We start from the raw sequence: 20,574 nt of genomic DNA on the forward strand, positions 1-20,574 counted from the left end.
ACAGAGTCAAGTAGAGCATTCCAGATATTGACCGCCATATTGCTGATGTCGTATTTTCTACAATTGCGTTAGGAACAGTTTACATTGAGTTTGTATCTAATTTTTTGCCCATGTATTTACCTAACCAGCTTCAATATTCACACATTGAATCTTCAAGTTGAATATCCTTGAAAAACCTATCCTCCACTGATTAACTCCCACATGAAGTGTTGTTTTCATACCATTAAATCTATTCTCAATGGAGCAGTTCCCAAGAAGCTTTTATTTGTTGGATGAAATCTGCAGGGGGGAAAAAAGATTTAAATTCAGTATGAGGCATACTGTATACCAAACTTAAACATTTTGTCCCTTTGTCAGCGAGTCAAACTCTAAACCATGGGCATACTGCTATGTCCGTGCCTGATTGGAACTGGTTATCCTGCACAGGAAGAATTCTCAACAAAACAAAATAGATAATATAATTTTAGCAAATAGATTTACTAAGATCTGAAAAATGATTTGGACTATTGAGGATGGTCTCTCGGAAAATGCAGACTATATTGAAGGAATGAGTCTTGTTGATTAAATTGTAAAAGTAGTGGGCATGTGGGAAGAAGAAAGGAGAATAACTCTGGATCAATTTCAGATAGAGTGTGGCAGTTGACTGCTAGAATTCGTTGGGAGTATGTAGAATTTCTAAAGAGTTTTGCAAAAAGAAATGATTCTGAAATATACTTTCTCAAAGAAGTATGCACATACAATATAGAATATAAACTTTTTAAATAACATCAGTGTGATGCTGGAGGGATGTGAATGGGTGACAGCTATTTTACAATAAGAAACACAGCAGATAAGATTTTAATCTTCTCTTTTAAAAGGTAGGTGACCTATTACAGTGTAAATTACTAATAGAGAAATGTATTGTATGATGACAGAGCAATTCTACAGTGGGACGGAGTTCTACTGACCACTATTTCAAAAACCTCTGTTGCCTACTTTCTCCAATTCATACCATTTCTAAAATAAAAGGTTGAGGCTCAAATAGAAAACTGTGGACCAACTATTTCTCTGAGAACTGTGCTCAAGATGGAACAGTTTAATGCAACAACAGTGCAGGAATTCATTTTGCTTGGTTTCAAAATTGGACAACAAGGACGATTGCTTCTTCTCATTTCATTCACACTGATCTACATCCTCACTTTGGTTGAAAATATGGTCATCATCCTGTTAGTATTTCAAGATATTCATTTGTCTTCCCTTCCTATGTACATTTTGCTGAGCAACTTTTCTTGGTTGGAGGTCTGTTATATAAGTGCTTCAGTGCCAAGGATGCTCTTTGATTTGTCCTTCCCAGGTGGGATCATTTCTTTCCATGCCTGTTTCATCCAATTTTATGTCCTATTTTCTCTTGGCACCACTGAATGCCTCTTCCTCTCGGCCATGGCCTTGGATCGATATTTGGCCATCTGCTGCCCACTACAGTACACACAAATTATGTCTAAAGAGTTCTGTTTCCTTCTGGTGACTTTTTGTTGGATTATTGGCTTTCTCTGCTACATTGCTCCAGCATCCTTGATCTCCAGATTGTCTTTTTGTGGTCCCAACTCTATTGATCATTTCATGTGTGAATCTGGAGAACTTCTAGCCCTCGCCTGCCATCCTCCGGAATCTCTCTCTCTTTCCTGCTATATCCTCACTTCTATCATACTTCTGGGCACTTTCCTTTTTATTGCAGTCTCCTATGTGGGGATTATTGTTGCACTGGCGAAAAAGTCCAGTGAAAACTCTGGAATCAAGGGCTTCCAAACTGTATCTTCTCACCTAGCAGTGGTGACACTTTTTTATGGCTCTCTGTCCACTATGTATGTCGGCTACAGTGAAAAAAATCGTACTGAGAATATGAAAGTGCTTACACTATTCTATACTGCTGTTGCACCTTTGCTCAATCCATTGATCTACTGCCTCCGGAATAATCAGGTAAAACAAGCATTACTTAGGGTCTTAGGAAAGAAGGGAATTTTATAGCGAAATAAAAGCAATTATAACTAATTACATCAGGATCAAATATTAGTCATACTTGTTAATATAGATAAGTACCTGTGAAAATGGGGAGGCCAACTTCAGCAATAAAGAATAAGATAATATTATGCAACTTAGTAGTATGGAACCATTAAACATTAATAATAATATTGTTCTTAATTCCAATAATTTTAATTCTTGCAATTTCAACAGTAGTAGAAATATTAACAGCAATAATACTTATTTTTGCAATTGTTATTTCAAACTATAAGCAGTTCATTTGTACAGTTTTTCAAACTGACTATTCTGGAAATGTTGAACAGTATCTTAAGATTAAGAAATTGTTGAATTAAGATACTTCAAAAGGGTATAGTTAATATCATAAGATGTCAAGAAACACTTCTGGTTCTTAATACATTACACTTGTTAATTTTATAAGGTACAGTGGTACCTCTACTTAAGAACTTTTCTAGATAAGAACCGGGTGTTCAAGATTTTTTTGCCTCTTTTTAAGAACTATTTTCTACTTAAGAACCCGAGCTCAGAAAAATTTCCCAGGAAATTTGAAAGCGGCATGAAGGCCCAGCCAGTTTCCTGCCATTTCCCCTTTAAACCCGGCCATTTCGGGCTTTTCTTGGCTGCCAGAGGAGCCTTTCAGTGGCACTTAATGGCAGTCCTGAGTGAATGAAGCATTTTTCTTTCTCTGGACATTTGGAGAGGGAATAAACCTCTACCAGTGACCAGAGAAAAGAAACACTCCCTTCGCTCTGGGCAGCGACTGTCCTCCTCCTCTTCTTCCTCCTCCTCCCACCCAAATTCCGAGCTTTTATTTCTTTCCTAATGGGTTTGAACACATTATTTGCTTTTACATTGATTCATACTTACAAACCTTTCTACTTAAGAACCTGATCACGGAATAAATTAAGTTTTTAAGTAGAGGTACCACAGTACAAATTTATTTTGCATGTAACCTATATCTGCATAATCTGTCTTCTCTCCCTCCCCCCAATCTTCTCTTCTACATTCCCCAAGTTAAATCCTACTTCTCTCTGCATTTAATCTATGCATTTAATAAAATTCACTGCAGTTCTTGTAAATGCATGTCTTTTAATAAATTTTGTTTATTAAAAAAATTGAAAAAGATGCTTCCAGACTCCTGAATGTTATTTTATTTTTTGCTGTAACAAGGATGTGATTGTCATAAAAAGTTTAGGTCAGGCCCCAACCAACAAGGCTATCATTGGGTAACATTTGGTAGATCTCAAGGAGAGGCTGCTGGGAGCATGATCGGAGGGGCTTGTGACCCGCACATTTATCAACAACCACCACCACCACAACAACTGTATCATTGCTACAAATTTTATGAAGGAAATGAAGGAAATTCACGATATGAGTTAAAGATCATATCAATCTAAATGTATCACATTCTACTAGCATGATATTTCTTATCATTCAATTAGTCTAAATATTGAATATTGTTATATTTTGAAGCAAAAACTAAATTGCAAAAAAAAGAGGACATATAAGTAACTTTAATGCCACCTACTGACTGAACTAGATCACAACACTGAAACTGCAACCAAGTGCTTAAGATTAGAAATCAATTGTCACTATATTGTGGGAATTTTGATTCTTTATTTGAGATATTTCTAGGGTAGATCAAAGAATACTTTCTAGGAAAAGAATATTATTTTTCCATATGTTTTCATATTTATACTCTACTATAGGTCTGTGTGATATGGGAAGATGGCATGGGAAAGAGGGCCAGCTTCAGCCATCGCACAGCTATAGAGTGGCAGTCGGGCAGAAAGGGTACAGGGGCTGAAGCTGCAGCAGTGGCTATCTTGAGCACAGAGAGCCAGGTCAGAAATGGTGGCTGAAATGGTGGCCAGGGGGGCAGAAACCGGGCAGGCGGCAGCTTGCTTGGTGCCACATCTGATTCCCTTGGGATTGACAGGACATGGGGCACAGAAATTCTTACCCCGCTAGTTGTGAGTTTCCTAACCAGAACCCAAAGCTACCTTTAAGCCACATGGATAATGAAGGTGTTAAGCTCATTCTCTAGCCTTGTGGTGATGGACCTATGGCACCCAGTTTTCACCAAAACTGGGGTATTTTTTGCCTTACCCGAGCCCTCAGGAACACTCTGAAATCTCCCAAACCCTCTGTGTGCCCCATTTTTTACACCCATTTTTGCAAAAAGCGAGGCGAACAGAAGGTTTGAAAGGCCTACAAAGTATTCCTTGGGGGAGCAGGGGGGGACAAAAGTTTTTTTCTTACTTACCGTACCTCTTCGCAAACTTGGTGTGTCTTATAGTCTGAAAACTATGATAATTTGCCCTATTGGCACTCGGAGATAAATATGTAGGTGCTGGGTTGCAGTTTGGGCACTCGGTCTCAAAAAAGGTTCGCCATCACTGTTCTAGAGTCTCAATATCCTTTTTGCATTGTGGTGACCAAAACTGAATGCAGTATTCCAAGTGTGACCTTACCAAGGCTTTATAAAGTGGTATGAACACTTCATGTGATCTTGATTCTATCCCTCTGTTAATGCAGCCTAGAACTGTGTTGGCTTTTTTGGCAGCTGCTGCACACTGCTGGCTCATATTTAAATGGTTGTCCAATAGGACTCCAAGATCCCTCTCACAGTTACTTCTGTTGAGAAATGTATCACATATACTGTACCTGTGCAATTTGTTTTTCACCATTGAATTTCATTTTTTTAGATAGCGCCCATTTTTAAAGTTTGTCAAGATCCTTCTGTATTTTGCACCTATCTTCTGGGGTGTTGGCTATTCCTGCCAGTTGGGCGTCATCTGCAAATTTGATAAGTTCCCATTCTATCCCCTTGTCCAAGTCATTGATGAAGATGTTGAAGAGTACTGGGCCATATAAAGGAGCCTTTGCGGTACTCCACTGCAGATGTAGTTCCATTGAGCACTACACATTGAGTGCGGTTAGTTAGCCAATTTTGAATTCATCTGGAGGTGTTGCTGTCCATCCCACATTTTTCTAGTTTATTTAGTAGTAGGTATGTACTTTGTACAAAGTATGATATACTTTGTCATAGGCCATACTGAAGTCCAAGTAAACCACATTGACAGCATTCCCCTGGTCCACTAGTTTTGTCACTTTGTCAAAGAATGCTATAAGATGAATCTGGCATGATCTGTTTTTCACAAACCCATGTTGGCTTTTGGTTATTACTTTGTTTGCTTCTAGGTGTTGACTCATTGCTTGATTATCTTTTCCAAAATCCTCCCTGGTATTGAAGTCAGGCTAAAAGGTCTGTAGTTTTCTGGATCTGTTTTTTCCTCCTTTCTTAAAGATGGGAACTACATCAGCTTTTTTCCAGTCCTCTGGCAATTCCCCGGTGCTCCAGGATCTTTGAAAGATATAGTTCAGTAGTTCTGAGATCCCACCTGTCAGTTGATTTCTGCTTGCAGTGCCCAGATTAGAGATTCTAGATAGGTAATATGTCCACGTACACTAGTAATTTGTTTACAAAGAGGACAGAATCCAAATTTGAAAAGAGTACTTCAAAATATAGCTGTAAAACAAGTATTACACTGAACTAAATCAATCATTTTGAAATAAAATAGAATCACAGTCTCGAGCGCACGACCCCTCAATGTATTATTAATATACTGCTCAAAAAAATAAAGGGAACACACAAATAATACATCCTAGATCTGAATGAATGAAATATTCTCATTGAATATTTCATTTGCACAACAGCATGTGAAATTGATTGTCAATCAGTATTGCTTCCTAAGTGGACAGTTTGATTTCACAGAAGTTTGATTTACTTGGAGTTATATTCTGTTGTTTAAGTGTCCCCTCCCCCTTTTTTGATCAGGGTATACATTTGGTTCGTAGTTATATGATTCTTTCTCCTCCTTCCCAGCCAGTAGTATCTCCTCAACCTCTTTGAATTCAAGAAATTGAAAATGGTTAAAAATCACTACCTTTCTTTCCTCCTTCTCTTACTAGGTCTCAGGTCCCAGCCAGGAGCATTTTCCCTGGCCTCTGTGAACTGAGAGTGCAATTGAAAATGGAAAGTGCAATTGAAAAAAATGGGGACAGTAGGACAGGGACAATAGGCATGTTGGTGCGCTTATGCACTCTTCCTTACAGACCTCTAAGGAATAGGGTGAGGTCCATGATAGACAGTTTAAGGTTGAATCTACGGGGGTTTGAGGATGTAACAACGGGGTCTGGTAGAACATTCCAGGCATGTCCACTTTATTTGTGAAGTCATATTTTCTGCATTTGAGTTTGGAGTGGTTTATGTTGAGTTTGTATCTATTGTTTGCTCATGTATTTACCTTACCAGCTTCAATCACATTGAATCTTGAAGTTGCATACTCTTGAAAAACCTGTCCTCCAATGACTTATTAACTCCCTCAGGTAATTTTGTTTTCATGGCATTTAATCTATTCTCAATAGAACAGTTCCCAAGAAGCTTTTCTTTGTTGGAGGAAATCTGTAGTGACCATTTTGAGAAAAAAAAGATTTAAATTCAGTATAAGGAATACTTTATATCAAACTTAAACATTTTGTTCCTTCAGCAGCAAGTGAAACTTTGAGCACCAGACATACTGATATGTCCCTGTGTAGCTGCAACCGCTCATCCTGCACAGCTATGGTATAGAAAGAATTCTTAACTTCCTCTTCGGAGAGGGGCAGCATACAAATCTAATAAATTATTATTATTATTATTATTATTATTATTATTATTATTATTATTATTAAACAAATCAAAATAGATAATATAATTTTAGAAGGTAGATTTACTAAGATTTACTAAGATCTGGAAAATGATTGGGACTGTTGAAGATGACCCCTTAGAAAATGGAAATGACTCGTTCCTTAGAAAAGGAATGAGTCATTGATTAAATTGTTAAAAGTAGTAGGCGGGTGGGAGAAGAAAGGAGAATACATCAGTTTCTGATGGACTATGGGCTATGGACTATGGCAGCTGATTGCAAAACCTGTATGATTTTAAAAGAGTTTTGCAAAAAATAAATGATTCTGAAATATACTTTCTGTACATACAAAAATCACAGAATATAAATATAAATATATAAAAATAACAGAATATAAAACATTTTTAAAACCTCAGTGTTATGCTAGGGGGATGTGAAATGGGTGGCAGATAGCTGTCAATAAGAAACACAGAGATAAGATTCTAATCAACTTCTCTTTTAATAGGTTGCTGATTTATTACAATCCAAATTACTAATAGAGATATGTATTGTATCATGATCCAGAAATTCTACAGTGGGGCAGATTTCTTTTTGCTGCTTTTCCCTAAACTTCCATTGCCTACTCTTGCCAATTCATACCATTTCTAAAAAATAATTGAGGTTCAGATAGGAAACTTTGGACCAACCATTTCTCTGGGAACTGTGCTCAAGATGGAACAGTTTAATGCAACAACATTGCAGGAATTCATTCTGCTTGGATTCAGAGTTGGACAACAAGGACGACTGCTTCTCCTCATCTCATTCACACTGGTCTATGTCCTCACTTTGGTTGAAAACATGATCATCGTCCTGGTAGTATCTCAAGATGTTCATTTGTCTTCCCTTCCTATGTACATTTTGCTGAGCAACTTTTCTTGGCTGGAGGTCTGTTATGTAAGTGCTACAGTGCCAAGGATGCTCTTTGATTTGTCTTTCCCAGGTGGGGCCATCTCTTTCCATGCCTGTTTCATCCAATTTTATGTCTTCTTCTCTCTTGGCACCACTGAATGTCTCTTCCTCTCAACCATGGCCTTGGATCGATATTTGGCCATCTGCTGCCCACTACAGTACACACAAATTATGTCTAAAGAGTTCTGTTTCCTCCTGGTGACTCTTTGTTGGGTTATTGGCTTTCTGTGCTACATTGCTCCAGCATCCTTGATATCCAGATTGTCTTTTTGTGGTCCCAACTCTATTGATCACTATATTTGTGACTCTGGAGGACTTCTAGCCTTAGCCTGCCATCCTCCAGAATCTCTCTCTCTTTTCTGCTATATTACCTCTTCTGCCATAATTCTCGGCACTTTCTTCTTTATTGTGGTCTCCTATGTAGGGATTATTTTCACACTGGCAAAAAAGTCCAGTGAAAATGCTGGAAACAAGGGCTTCCAAACTGTATCTTCTCATCTAGCAGTGGTGACACTTTTTTATGGATCTGTGGCCACTATGTACATTGGGCACACAGAGAAAAACCGTACTGAGAATATGAAAGTGATTACACTATTCTATTCTGCTGTTGCACCTTTGCTTAACCCCTTTATATATTGCCTCAGGAATAATCAGGTGAAGGATGCATTGCTTAGGTTGTTGAGAAAGAAGAGAGGTATATACTGAAATCAGAGCAATTCTATTGGATTCTATCAGGATCAAATATTAGACATATTTCTTGGAGGCCAAGTTCAACTGTGGGTAATGAGGAGTAAGAAAATGTTATACAAATTAATAGGAGGGAATTGTTAAACTTTAATAATAATATTCTCCTTAATTGGGCACATTTTTGCAGTTTTAATAATAACTGTGATATGGATATTAATAATGCTTATTCTTGTAGTTTAATTTCAAATTGTAATAGTTCAACTAGTATATAATATCAGCACATTAAGGGGCATGCATAAGCACACCATTGTGCTTACCTGTCCTAACGTTCCTTTTATTCATATCAATTTCCTGTATTCATAATTGTTTGACAACAAACAAACAAACAGATTCCAAGTACAAAATACCATTTCTCCCTCACATCAGATCTCTAGAAGATAAGTGATCTTCTGGAAAAGTAGGACTTTCCCGTTGAGTAAGAAATTATTGAAACCACATACACTAAAAGAGTTCAGCCAGTGTCAGATCTTGAGAAATCCAAGGGGTTTTAATGCATTACATTTGATGAAATACTTGGAATCTATTTTGCATTTAACCTGTATCAACATAAGTAACCTTGTCCCCCCCCCCTCCTTTACCTCTTCCTAATTTAAATCCTATTTCTGTCATTGCAGCTCATGAAAATATATGTCTTTTAATAAATACTGTTATTTGGAAAAGATGTTTCTAGACTTCTGATATTTTTTCCATATGAAGTATGTGATTGGCATAGAAAACTTAGATAAGGATACAACTGACAAGGCTAGGGTTGAGCAGGATTGGGGAGACCTTGTTGTCTTGGCAGATATCAAAGTAAGGCTGGTGTAAGCACGTTCAAAATAAATTAAGACTTCCATATTTATCAAAACAGCAGCAGAATAAGCAGAATAAATATCTTCCATTGCAATGAATTTCATGGAAGGATTGAGGGCAGTTTGGATTAATAATTGGTTCAATATGAACTCTGACTTCAAAATTCTTTCATTCTAAATGTACAACATTCTATAACCATGATTTCCCCCCACCACCATTGTACTAGATTATATATGATGAATTGCTACTAAGCAAGAACAAAACTTCAAAAGGAAAAAATAATAATTATATCTAGTATCATCTAATGACTGAACTAAATCATGATGCTGAGATGTAATCAAATGATTAAGTTTAGGGAGACAGTGCAAGACACTGGAGCGAGACAGGCTCAGATTCATGCAGTGTGAAGAGTCAGATTAATGCAGCTAACACAGAATCAGAAGAAAGCAGGATCTATGCAATGGATCAGCTTCAATCACAACTATACATGAGCACACAACAGATACAAACATAAGGTCAACAGTTCCAAACTTAATTGCAGAAAATGCAACTTCGGCAACACAGTGGTCAGTGCCCGAACTACCCAACGCTGTGCTTTCTTCCCCAAACCTCCAAAATTTTAACCTTGCACCGTCCACTATGGATCTCCCCCCACTCCTGTGAGATCAGTAAGGGTGTGCATAAGCACACAAAGGTGCCTACTGTCCTTGTCTTAATGTCCTCTTTCATATCAATTTCATGTATCAATAACCACATTTATACCTATATCTGTTATCTAATGCATGCTTGACTAAACAAACAAACAAACAAAATAATTTTTTTCTAAGCATCTCCTACTATTTTCAGCATACATTAGCCACTATATTTTGTGCAATTAGATTCTTTCCCTGCCACCACTAATTCATTTGAGAAGAGCTTTCATATACCCTACACACACACACACACACACACACGTGAAAAATCAAGAAATATTTTATATTCATTTATTCATTTTTATTCAGAATTCTCATATCCCAAATAGAAAGGTTATAAATCCCAAATTCAAATCATTATTTTTTCATCAAATACACGACAAGAGAAGACATTACCAAAACCTTTATTTTGTCCACAATTCCAATATATTCAGACAGAATCCTTCAACATTTTAATGCTATTGTTGTGTTTGCTTTTAGACCTTATTACTCAATGCTATTATGTTTCAAAATACAACCTCCTGCATTACACTGGAGAATATTTCAGAGTATATCGTCTTTGTTTTCCGAAGTGTATGAAAAAGTTATAGGTTCACTGATAAAGATTGAGATTGTGTAAGTCTTTAGTTCCCAGAAGCTTTTTCCTAAAGATTTAGATACCTAACAAGCATTAAATTATGTAAAACTTTGTTTCAGGATACTTTAAAACATATTTTATTCATGTCCATTTCATGTATTCATAATATGTTATGAATACATACATGTATTTCATGTATGAATACATGAAAGTTATATGTTATTTAATGCATGCTTGATGAAATAAAATAAAAAATAAAAATAAATAATTGAGAATTTTCATAGACACCCTTTTGCCTGATTGGTCCTGCAGGGAAAGGGACTATTTCAGGCACTCAGAAGGAAGCTATCCCTCCTGAATCACAATCAAGTCCTTGGGCAGAAGCTTCTCAAGGGGAAAACATGACTTAAATCCTACTGAGGTATGAGAAGGGAATGTTTTTGGAGAGGAAGGACTTTCTATGCATTCACTCTCCGTTCCTTTGTCTTGGAGTGCAAAATCTCTGATCATGGATATTGTGGAAGGACTGAAAAGGATGGAGGATTTAGTATATTATTTCTAACATTACATGCAGAGGTCATGTGACAAACAGATAAATATTTTTTAATAATTATCTTTTTTTAGACCTAAATATACTCTGTAATCATATTGTATTTTTTTGGTTACAGGACAAAACAGGTTTGTGAGTTATTTGATATATCAGCTGATCTTGATTCTTGAATACTAATGTTTGCTCGGTTATTGTTTCATATTTTTGGTGAACATTACAGCACACCTTTGTAGCTTATTAAAAAATCCAGTGCTTTCAAATATTATAATTACACTTGAGAGGAACCTTTTTTTTCCATATGATGTAGATAAATATTGGAACAATCCATCTCCTTTGAAAGTCATTAGGAAAGATACGGATCAAACTTTATTTCTGGTGATTTGTAGAAAAATGGCAACTGATTGCTAAATGAACATAATAATACATTTGCTGGAGAGACGGAGTAACGACACGGACACCAGAGCTGGATTTAAAATTGGGTCATTTTATTAACATAAATTTGCATAATTTATTCAAATATTATTGCATAAATTAGCATAAACAACTATGACCCGGAACTGGACCTGCAGGGTCAAACAAATACTTCCGGGGCGGAAATGACGTATGCCAGCAAACATTCCTGGGCAACTCATGGGCGTATCTCGATGCAAGGTCCAGGTGAGGGCCAGGCCGTCACCTGTGACCTTTTCTGCCATGCTGTGCATGAGGGGGGTCCCACCGGCTAACCCGAATCGGGGAATTAAAGGTGTAGGACCCAAAGACAGGTTCCCCCCAGCTGCTCAGGCAGAAACTCCCTCCATGAGCTTGCGGAGAACCTGTCAATCATCCCCAAAGATGCCCAAGGGAGAACGCGCGGTTGCTAAACCACCCAATTTTCCGCCCCTAACCTGCCTACCCAAATGACCAAAGGTAAGCCAATTAACCTAATTAATGCAAGCACCCCCTAACCGCACAGCCATCACCCCAGTGTGGAATGGGCGAAAAAACAGCCCAGCTAAGAGGCAGAACTGCAAAAAATTCCCATTCGGCCCCCTAAGGGCGACCCCGAAGCACACTGCAAAATAGTGGAGGGCGGGCGGGTGTCTGCTCGGTAGATCGGTCCGGGCGAAAAGGAAGAGCCTCGGGCCTGCTCGCCCTTATATAGGGCAAGCAGGCCCCGCCCGGACCAATCAGGGCCTTAGCCAATCAGGCCCTCCTCTCCCGAGCGAAGTCTCGCATCGCGAGACTTCGCCCGGGATCCAAAATGGCGGCCGCCATGAGGGACCGTGTCTCCCGGTCCCTCCAGCAAAGCCTGCCTGCCGGGTAAGTCCGGCGCTGCCCTTGCTGGAGAGACGGAGTAACGACACGGACACCAGAGCTGGATTTAAAATTGGGTCATTTTATTAACATAAATTTGCATAATTTATTCAAATATTATTGCATAAATTAGCATAAACAACTATGACCCGGAACTGGACCTGCAGGGTCAAACAAATACTTCCGGGGCGGAAATGACGTATGCCAGCAAACATTCCTGGGCAACTCATGGGCGTATCTCGATGCAAGGTCCAGGTGAGGGCCAGGCCGTCACCTGTGACCTTTTCTGCCATGCTGTGCATGAGGGGGGTCCCACCGGCTAACCCGAATCGGGGAATTAAAGGTGTAGGACCCAAAGACAGGTTCCCCCCAGCTGCTCAGGCAGAAACTCCCTCCATGAGCTTGCGGAGAACCTGTCAATCATCCCCAAAGATGCCCAAGGGAGAACGCGCGGTTGCTAAACCACCCAATTTTCCGCCCCTAACCTGCCACAGGAGCGGGGGTCAGATCTCTATCTTGGCCCCCTGACTCCCCCCTCTAGCTGCGCCAGCTCACGCAGAGACCGCTGCAGGTCCTGTAAGAAGATGGCGTTCCCCTGGTCAGACAGGTGAACGCCACCATCACGGTAGAGCCATGGCTGGTCTATTGATATAAGGGGATGAGGTATTACTACTCCACCCAACTCTCTAACTGTTTTACCCATAGCCCTATTCACCCGTCGCCTAGCCCGGTGAATGGCCCTAAGGGAAGAGGCATCCCTCCACACAAGCCTAGGTAATATTTCTGACCACACCACTTGCGTGGTGGGCCAGACCTCACGAAGCCTTCGCAGGTCTTCGCGTGCCTGGATGAGCAGCGCCAGGCCTCCCAGTATGCACGGGTCATTGCCCCCTAAGTGCAATACCAGCCACCTGGGTGCGGCCACAGGACGCTGCCCACCCAGACCCCTTTGGGCGCGACTCCAGGAGCCGCCCCCCATATTGCCGGGCGCAGCCACCAAAAGCTGACCGCCCAGCCACACCTGGTAGGAGACCCTCCCACCGCATACCTCTCCGGCCCATCCAGGCAACCCTGACCCACCGCCCCAGGGACGGCTGGGTCCCGACAGCGCTCCTGGCCGCCAGGCGGCCGGCCCAGCAATCATGCTGTGGCCACACAGCAGCGCCGTCGGTGTCACGTCAGCCTGGGGACCTGCAAGAGGAAACACACGCAGAGAGGTCACCTAGCCTAAGCCCTGCCTAGGATCCTCAGCGGGCCTAACATAACCCAAATATGCCGCTGACCGCCAGCGGCCGATCACCCGAATCCAGTGGGCCGGGAAACCAGAAAGTGCCGTGCTAGTGGCGGCGCCGATACGGAACGAACGCGTTCCATAACCGGCGGGATCCGTGCCCACCTGGGCCATTGCCCTGGGTACTAACGCACAAAAGTATAAACGGGTCAGAAGGGGTACCGTCCCAATGCCTAGACGGGTACCCCAGACCTGATCCCCACAGAAAACACCAAAGCTGTAGGGCGGCCACCGTACACCAATTGGTCGGCGGCCGCACTAAGGTAGATGGTAACCCCTCTGCGTAGCTGATCTGGCTTAAACCGCCTTACCACAAGGGACCCCCCCCTTGTCTAACGGCCAGATCAGCGTGCTGGAAGGCACGGAGCGAATTGCCAGCCTGAGATGAGGCCAGGCCTCGCTGACCCCAAGGGCCCCAAGCATGCCACCAGTCGCTGCCCCAAAAAGACGGGCCTCTTACAATGAGGAACACAGACTGCCAAAAACCACGTTGATTAAAGACAGCTGCTCCACCGTCAGAGCCAGACGAGTGTCACCAGGGGCCCCCGCTCGCTCCCCATACAGCCCTCCAGCCCTGCCGGATGCAAAGTCACCCGAAACAAGCAGCAAACCCCCCGCCTTGGACAGAAAGGCGAGGCCGGCTAACCAGGACCGGAGCGTCCTAACTGACAGGCCACGCAGCCCAAGCTGGACGCAGAACCCGGCCAGGCGCTATACAGGGACGGGCCAGCTAAGCTGGTAACCCCTGCCCTGCCTGAAATCCCCAAACTCCTTACCCGCACGCTGGTATGCCCCAAGGGTGCCGGGCGTTACAGACAAGGGGATTGCCCGGGATGCCACGACTCTCCACCACTCTGGATCCCTCCCAGACTCCAGAGGTGGCTGGGGAACGCTTCTGGCAATTCTCGGGCCCACGGGGCCAGGGTCCGAAACCTGGACAACTGACCACGGGACAAGGCATCAGCAACCCCGTTATCTAACCCAGGGACATGCTTAGCCAAAAACAATGCGTTTAGAGACAAGGACCTGTGCACAAAATGGCGGACAAGCCGCATGACCCTGTCGCTCTTCGAGGACAGGGCATTCACCACATGGACAACCGCTAGGTTGTCACACCAGAAGTGCACGGTCTTGTCCCTAAACTGCTCCCCCCAAAGCTCTAAGGCCACTATTAAGGGGAAGAGCTCCAGGAACGTAAGGTCCTTAACCAACGAAGAGGCACTCCATTCCGGAGGCCATGCCGACCAGCACCACTGGTCACCTAACACTACCCCGAAACCACAAGTCCCCGCGGCGTCAGAGCAGAGCTGCAACTCAGCTTCCAACAGAAGCTCGTGCCTCCAGAAAGACAACCCGTTAAATCTATCCAAAAAATCCCGCCACACGCCGAGGTCAGCCCTGACCCCAGCGCAAAGGCGGGTACGATGATGGGGCAAACGGAGCCCCTTCATCGCATCATACAACCTCCTGGAAAAAGCCCTTCCAGGAACAACTACCCGACAGGCAAAATTAAGAATGCCTGCCAGTTCCTGAAGCTGCCGTAGGGTCACCTTCCGGCAGCCCAGGACCTCATCAAGCTTCCGCTTAATCTTTACCAACTTCTCTAGGGGCAATCTGGAAGATTGCTCCTCTGAGTCCAATTCAATACCCAGAAAGGTAATCCTGGTGGCGGGGCCTTCGGTCTTCTCAGAGGCTAAAGGCACCCCTAATTGAGCACAAAGGGCTTCGAAGTCCCGCATCAAAGCAAAACATTGCTCCGAATGCGCAGGCCCCGCCAAAAGGAAATCATCAAGGTAGTGAACGACCGTACCCAGGCCACTTTGCCTCCTGAGCGCCCACTCCAAGAAGGTGCTAAAACTCTCGAAAAGAGAGCACGAGACAGAGCACCCCATGGGCAAAGCTCTGTCCACGTAATAGCCCCCCTCGAAATGGAAGCCCAACAGCTCAAAGTCGTCTGGGTGTATGGGGAGGAGCCGGAATGCCGACTTAATGTCGCATTTACCCATAAGGGCTCCCACCCCACACTTCCTAACCATAGTCACGGCTGCATCAAAGGATGCATACCGGACTGAACACAACTCGTCAGGAATGAAATCATTCACTGACTCCCCTTTTGGAAAAGACAAATGGTGAATCAACCTAAATTCACCACTCGCCTTTTTGGGGACCACACCTAAGGGAGACACACGAAGATTCGGGAAGGGCGGCTCCGAGAAGGGCCCCAGGACCCTGCCTTCGGCAACCTCCTTCCCAATCTTCTCCCTAACAATGTCTTCATGACCAACAACCGACCTAAGGTTGTCAGACATGAAGGCCTTCCTAACACCCTGATAAGGGATCCTAAATCCCTCTGCAAAACCTAGCAAGAGAGCGGCCGCTCTCGAGCGAGGGTGGTAGTCGCCCAACCAACCCTCAAGCACCCCTAAATTAATTGGGCTGGGCCCCTTTTCCCCCAGCAGGTGGGGGAGGCTTTGGGGGACCCGAGCCTTTCTTTTCAATCCCCTTCTTGGGGCGGGGGCACACGGCTGCGGAATGGTTTCCCCCACAACTTCCGCAGGCGTGACGAAACCTGCAAATGGGGCGAAAACACGCCCCCTTTGCAGCGAACTCGTGACATATTAAAGAGGCACCCTTACTAACGGCACCCGCCACGGCCTTGGCCGGCGCGGGCGTCGCAGGCTCCTCCTCCATAAAGTGACCGCTATCGGTCCTATCACAGCCCTCCTTCCCTGACATATGAGTGGCCTGGAACCACAGGTCCGGAACCACCATATCCCAAGGCAAGTAGGGGTCATGGGCAATACGCATACGGAAGCCCTTGTCGTAGTGCCTCCATATGGTCCCCCCATACTCAAAATGGGCCCTCGCTATCAGGTCGATGTACTTCAGCAAGGCAGCGGCCCTCCCCGGCTGCCTCTGAATGACCACCGACGCAAAGGTCAGAAATGCATACAGCCACGAGCTGAAGCATTTCGTGACCTTTGTCTTTTTCACCTTCTCCCCAGGGACAACCTCCTTATCTTGTTTAGGGACCTCCCTGTTCAAGATGGAGAACAAATCAACGTACTCCCCCCGCCAGATTGCCTCCTTAACTGACGGGTGCAGATGGTACCCTAAAGGTGTGGCGGGCAACCCACAAGGGATGGCCCCAGGCTTGATGCTGGCGAACGGGTCCCACACCGTGGTGGCCCCCGAGCCCAGCACCCCAAGCCCCGGTGGATACATGAATGGGACCGGTGGCATAATGGCCGGTGGAGGAGGAATCCAACCCCCCACCCCCGCCCCAGGTGGGACAGGCACCCCCAGCGCCCCCACTGGCGGAGCTGGCGGGGACCAAACCTGACCACAGGTGCCTGCAGCAGCCCCCGTGAAACTGTTGCCACCCCCCATAGCTGGCGGGATGAACCCGGGACCCTGGATGGGCAGTAGCGGAGATGTGCCTGCATGTGGTGCAACCTCACCTGCCCCGTAAGGGGTAGAAGCCATCCACGGTGGGCCCATCCTGGTTGGGCCCTGGAAAGATGACCATTGCCCAGGCTGGGCCATCTGTCCAGCATGGCCCGTCTGCCCGGTGCTGCCCGCCTGTCCGGTTCCCGCCATCTGTACTTCGTGGGCCACTTGCCCAGCGGGGGCCGACTCCTCTTCGGGGTCTGCGCCCCAAGCTGCGGTGGCAGCCGAGGAAAGCCCCTCCGGGCCTGCCCCCGACCGCCACCTCTCCAACTCGTCGAGCCGCTCCAGGACCCTGGCCCAGGAGAGAGAAGGGGACACCTCGGGTTGAGGGACTGTGGGCATAAACCCTACCACCCCCCCCACCGGGATCCCCCCCGGGGGCCCCTCTGCCGCCGCCCGAGCCCAGGCAGACGGCCTGACAGCCCTCCTAGGCCGCACCACAGGTTGGGCCGGGAGGGCCTTAGCTGGCCGCTTTTTAGGGGCCATACCACTAAAATCTATTTTTTGACAAGAAGGAATAGGGCGGGACCAAGCCCTCCCCCAACGGGCCCTGCACCTCCTGAACAAGGCCTGCCCTAACAGCAAGCCTCAGTAGTGCAAACCCACCAAGGAAGCCAATCCCCCCTTCCAATGGGCGACAAGGCCCAAAACCAGGCCTTTATCCCAGGCCTACAATCCCCCCAGCGACCCCCGCGGGCCCGCGAGGCCACCAGAAGGCAGCACCCCCCTCCCTACTACGAAGGACAATGAGGCTCCAAACCGGAGCGGAGCCCAGCCGATGCTGGCTCCGCTAATGATGCGAAAAGGCTTTCCGCCCCACCACAGGCCTCAAAATGGCGCCTCGCACGAGGTTGCCAAATAAAATGGCCGACGGAGCAGACCGATCGAATGTCTGCTCGGTAGATCGGTCCGGGCGAAAAGGAAGAGCCTCGGGCCTGCTCGCCCTTATATAGGGCAAGCAGGCCCCGCCCGGACCAATCAGGGCCTTAGCCAATCAGGCCCTCCTCTCCCGAGCGAAGTCTCGCATCGCGAGACTTCGCCCGGGATCCAAAATGGCGGCCGCCATGAGGGACCGTGTCTCCCGGTCCCTCCAGCAAAGCCTGCCTGCCGGGTAAGTCCGGCGCTGCCCTTTCATGAATTGTTTCTCTTTCGAGCTAATCCAATAGACATATGAGATAATAACAAATGTAACTGTATATGATAGTGATTCCTATATAGGACTACAGATGGAATTGACCAATGGAACAGCAATCCAGGAATTCATTTTGCTGGGATTTCAAATGGATCAGAAGAAACAACTCCTGCTGTTTGCTTTCTTGATTGACCTTTATGTGCTCACTTTGGTTGAAAATATCATAATCATCACTGTGGTCCTTAAAGACAATCAGTTGAGCCAACTCCCCATGTATATCCTGCTAAGCAATTTTTCTTGGCTGGAGATTTGCTATGTGACCACCAGTATTCCCCGCTTGCTTTACAATCTGGCAACCCAAAACCAGATTATCTCCTTCCATGCCTGCTTCTTCCAATTTTATATCTTCTTTTCACTTGGCAACACTGAATTTTTCTTCCTCTCACTCATGGCTTTAGATCGCTACTTAGCTATTTGCCACCCCTTGCATTATTCCAAAATTGTGTCCCCAAACTTCTGCTATAGATTGATAATTGGGTGTTGGTTAATTGGCTTTCTAGGATACCTTCTCCCAATTATTTTGATTTCCAAATTGTCTTTTTGTGGAGACAACAGCATTGACCACTTTGTCTGTGATCCTGGGCCAATTCTTTCTTTAGCTTGTCCTCCTCTTGGGAAGGCTCCACTTGTCATGCAAATTAGCATGCAAATTCTGTTTTTGGTCAATGTCTTCTTTGTGACATTCTCTTATGGCAATGTGATCTGTACTTTGACAAAATCCTTCAGCAAAAGCCGGTGCAGGAAGTCCTTCTCTACCATCTCCATGCATCTCCTAGTGGTGACACTTTTCTATGGTACTGTAGGAGCAATGTATGTAATTCCACGTGGTGAAAGCCACCCAAACATTAGTAAGGTGATTGCAGTATTTTATGCTGCTGTCACACCCTTTCTCAATCCCTTGATCTATTGTCTGAGAAACAACAAAATGAAAGAGGCATTGGACAAGCTGCTCAGAAGAATATAGTGAGATTTCTGCTGGGAAAAAAAGTTCTTTTAGTTCTTTCCTAATAGATTGTGTTAAAACTTGAGAGAAATATTTTAATCTGTTCTATATGGCAATACTTACCACAACTTAAATAACATGCAAAGTATTTCACCATAGAAGAAATGGATAAAGAAAGATTAGATGAAGAATACTTTACAGTACAAAATTGAATTGAATACCTCAGCAGAAATATTTTCTTTTTTCTTTGAAAGCATTTGCTGATCCTTCTGATATGCAATTCCTGTAGAAAACAGTGTACATTGGATATTATCTCCTCTAGAAGAGAAGGTGACATCTGACTTATGAACACAATGGAGCCAAAATTTCTGTGGGAAAGTTGCAAAGTTGTGAACTGAGTTTTGACACATTGTATGCCAGTTATTAAGTGAATCATTGCAGTTGTTAATTATTATTATTATTATTATTATTATTATTTATTAAATTTGTATGCCGCCCCTCTCCGTAGACTCGGAGTTACTTAAGTTAAGTTACTTAAGTTAAGTTAGGGATCACATGGTTTTTTCAGTGTCATTGTAATTTTAAATGGTTACTAAATGAAATGTGGAAAGTTGAGGACTACCTACAGTTTGAAATGCTTAATTTTTATTTATATTATGTTATTACCCAGTATCCCCCAAAATAATAATTATTACTTGATAATAAGTCGAATTGGGCTTTTGAGTGCATGGCAATAAAGCCAAGTGTTTATTTCAGTGTGTGTGTGTGTGTGTGTGTGTGTGTACACACACACACACACACACAAACACACATATGCATATATATATTCTGTTGGATCACCCTGGTATATTGAAGGAACGTCACAGCTCCTTTTTGCCTCTAGGCCCAACCCAGGTCTATTTCAAGGCAGTTAATTTATTCATAATTTTAATTTTTAATTTTAAAAATTCAGCAAAAACATGTGATATATATAAGTATATACATATATACTTATATATATGTATATAAGTATATATGTATATACATATGCATATACATACATAAATACATACATACAAGACAGGGTCTTATTTTCAGGGAAACATGGTGTAATAATAATGTAAAGTTAATAACAACAATCCATCATCAATTAAGACAAAAAACAAAAACAAATGATAAACAACAGCCTAATTAAGAAACCTTGAAGGGCAGTTCCACCAACACAGACATGGCAAATCCTACGCTCTCCTAATTCTAACCCTAATCTTAGATGGTTAATGAAATATCTGCAAGCAAACAATCAAGCCCAGAGAACACAAAGAATCTCATAATTCAAACCCGGAATAGAAAAATTCATTTCCATTGGCCTTCTCCCTAAACCATTTAAACAAAAGAGAGAGTGTCCAATAG

General features: G+C 43.7%; 3 protein-coding genes across 3 annotated transcripts; all 3 read left to right on the plus strand.

Moving 5' to 3' along the window:
* Positions 1-1,050: 1,050 nt before the first annotated feature.
* Positions 1,051-2,004, plus strand: LOC139153325 (olfactory receptor 11H6-like). The gene has a single exon (XM_070727073.1). The coding sequence runs from the start codon at positions 1,066-1,068 to the stop codon at positions 2,002-2,004; it is 939 nt and encodes a 312-aa protein (XP_070583174.1). The 5' UTR covers positions 1,051-1,065.
* Positions 2,005-7,403: 5,399 nt separating this feature from the next.
* LOC139154169 (olfactory receptor 11H6-like) lies at positions 7,404-10,873 on the plus strand. The gene is made up of 2 exons (XM_070728601.1): positions 7,404-8,349; positions 10,776-10,873. Exons 1-2 carry the CDS (start codon positions 7,419-7,421, stop codon positions 10,871-10,873), a joined length of 1,029 nt encoding a protein of 342 aa, XP_070584702.1. The 5' UTR covers positions 7,404-7,418.
* A 7,403-nt stretch (positions 10,874-18,276) lies between these two features.
* LOC139153634 (olfactory receptor 11G2-like) lies at positions 18,277-19,206 on the plus strand. Its single transcript, XM_070727830.1, has one exon. It carries the CDS (start codon positions 18,277-18,279, stop codon positions 19,204-19,206), a length of 930 nt encoding a protein of 309 aa, XP_070583931.1.
* Positions 19,207-20,574: the final 1,368 nt, after the last annotated feature.

Source organism: Erythrolamprus reginae, chromosome Z (genome assembly GCF_031021105.1).
Source record: "Erythrolamprus reginae isolate rEryReg1 chromosome Z, rEryReg1.hap1, whole genome shotgun sequence".
Lineage (NCBI taxonomy): Eukaryota > Metazoa > Chordata > Lepidosauria > Squamata > Dipsadidae > Erythrolamprus > Erythrolamprus reginae.

What these genes read in the sequence shown, in the direction of transcription:
- LOC139153634 (XM_070727830.1), top strand. Translation starts at nt 18,277, where the DNA reads ATGGAATTGACCAATGGAACAGCAATCCAGGAATTCATTTTGCTGGGA.
- LOC139153325 (XM_070727073.1), top strand. Translation starts at nt 1,066, where the DNA reads ATGGAACAGTTTAATGCAACAACAGTGCAGGAATTCATTTTGCTTGGT.
- LOC139154169 (XM_070728601.1), top strand. Translation starts at nt 7,419, where the DNA reads ATGGAACAGTTTAATGCAACAACATTGCAGGAATTCATTCTGCTTGGA. An exon ending in GTTGTTGAGAAAGAAGAGAG is followed by an intron (nt 8,350 to 10,775) that starts GTATATACTGAA and finishes TTGGTCCTGCAG; the next exon opens with GGAAAGGGACTATTTCAGGC.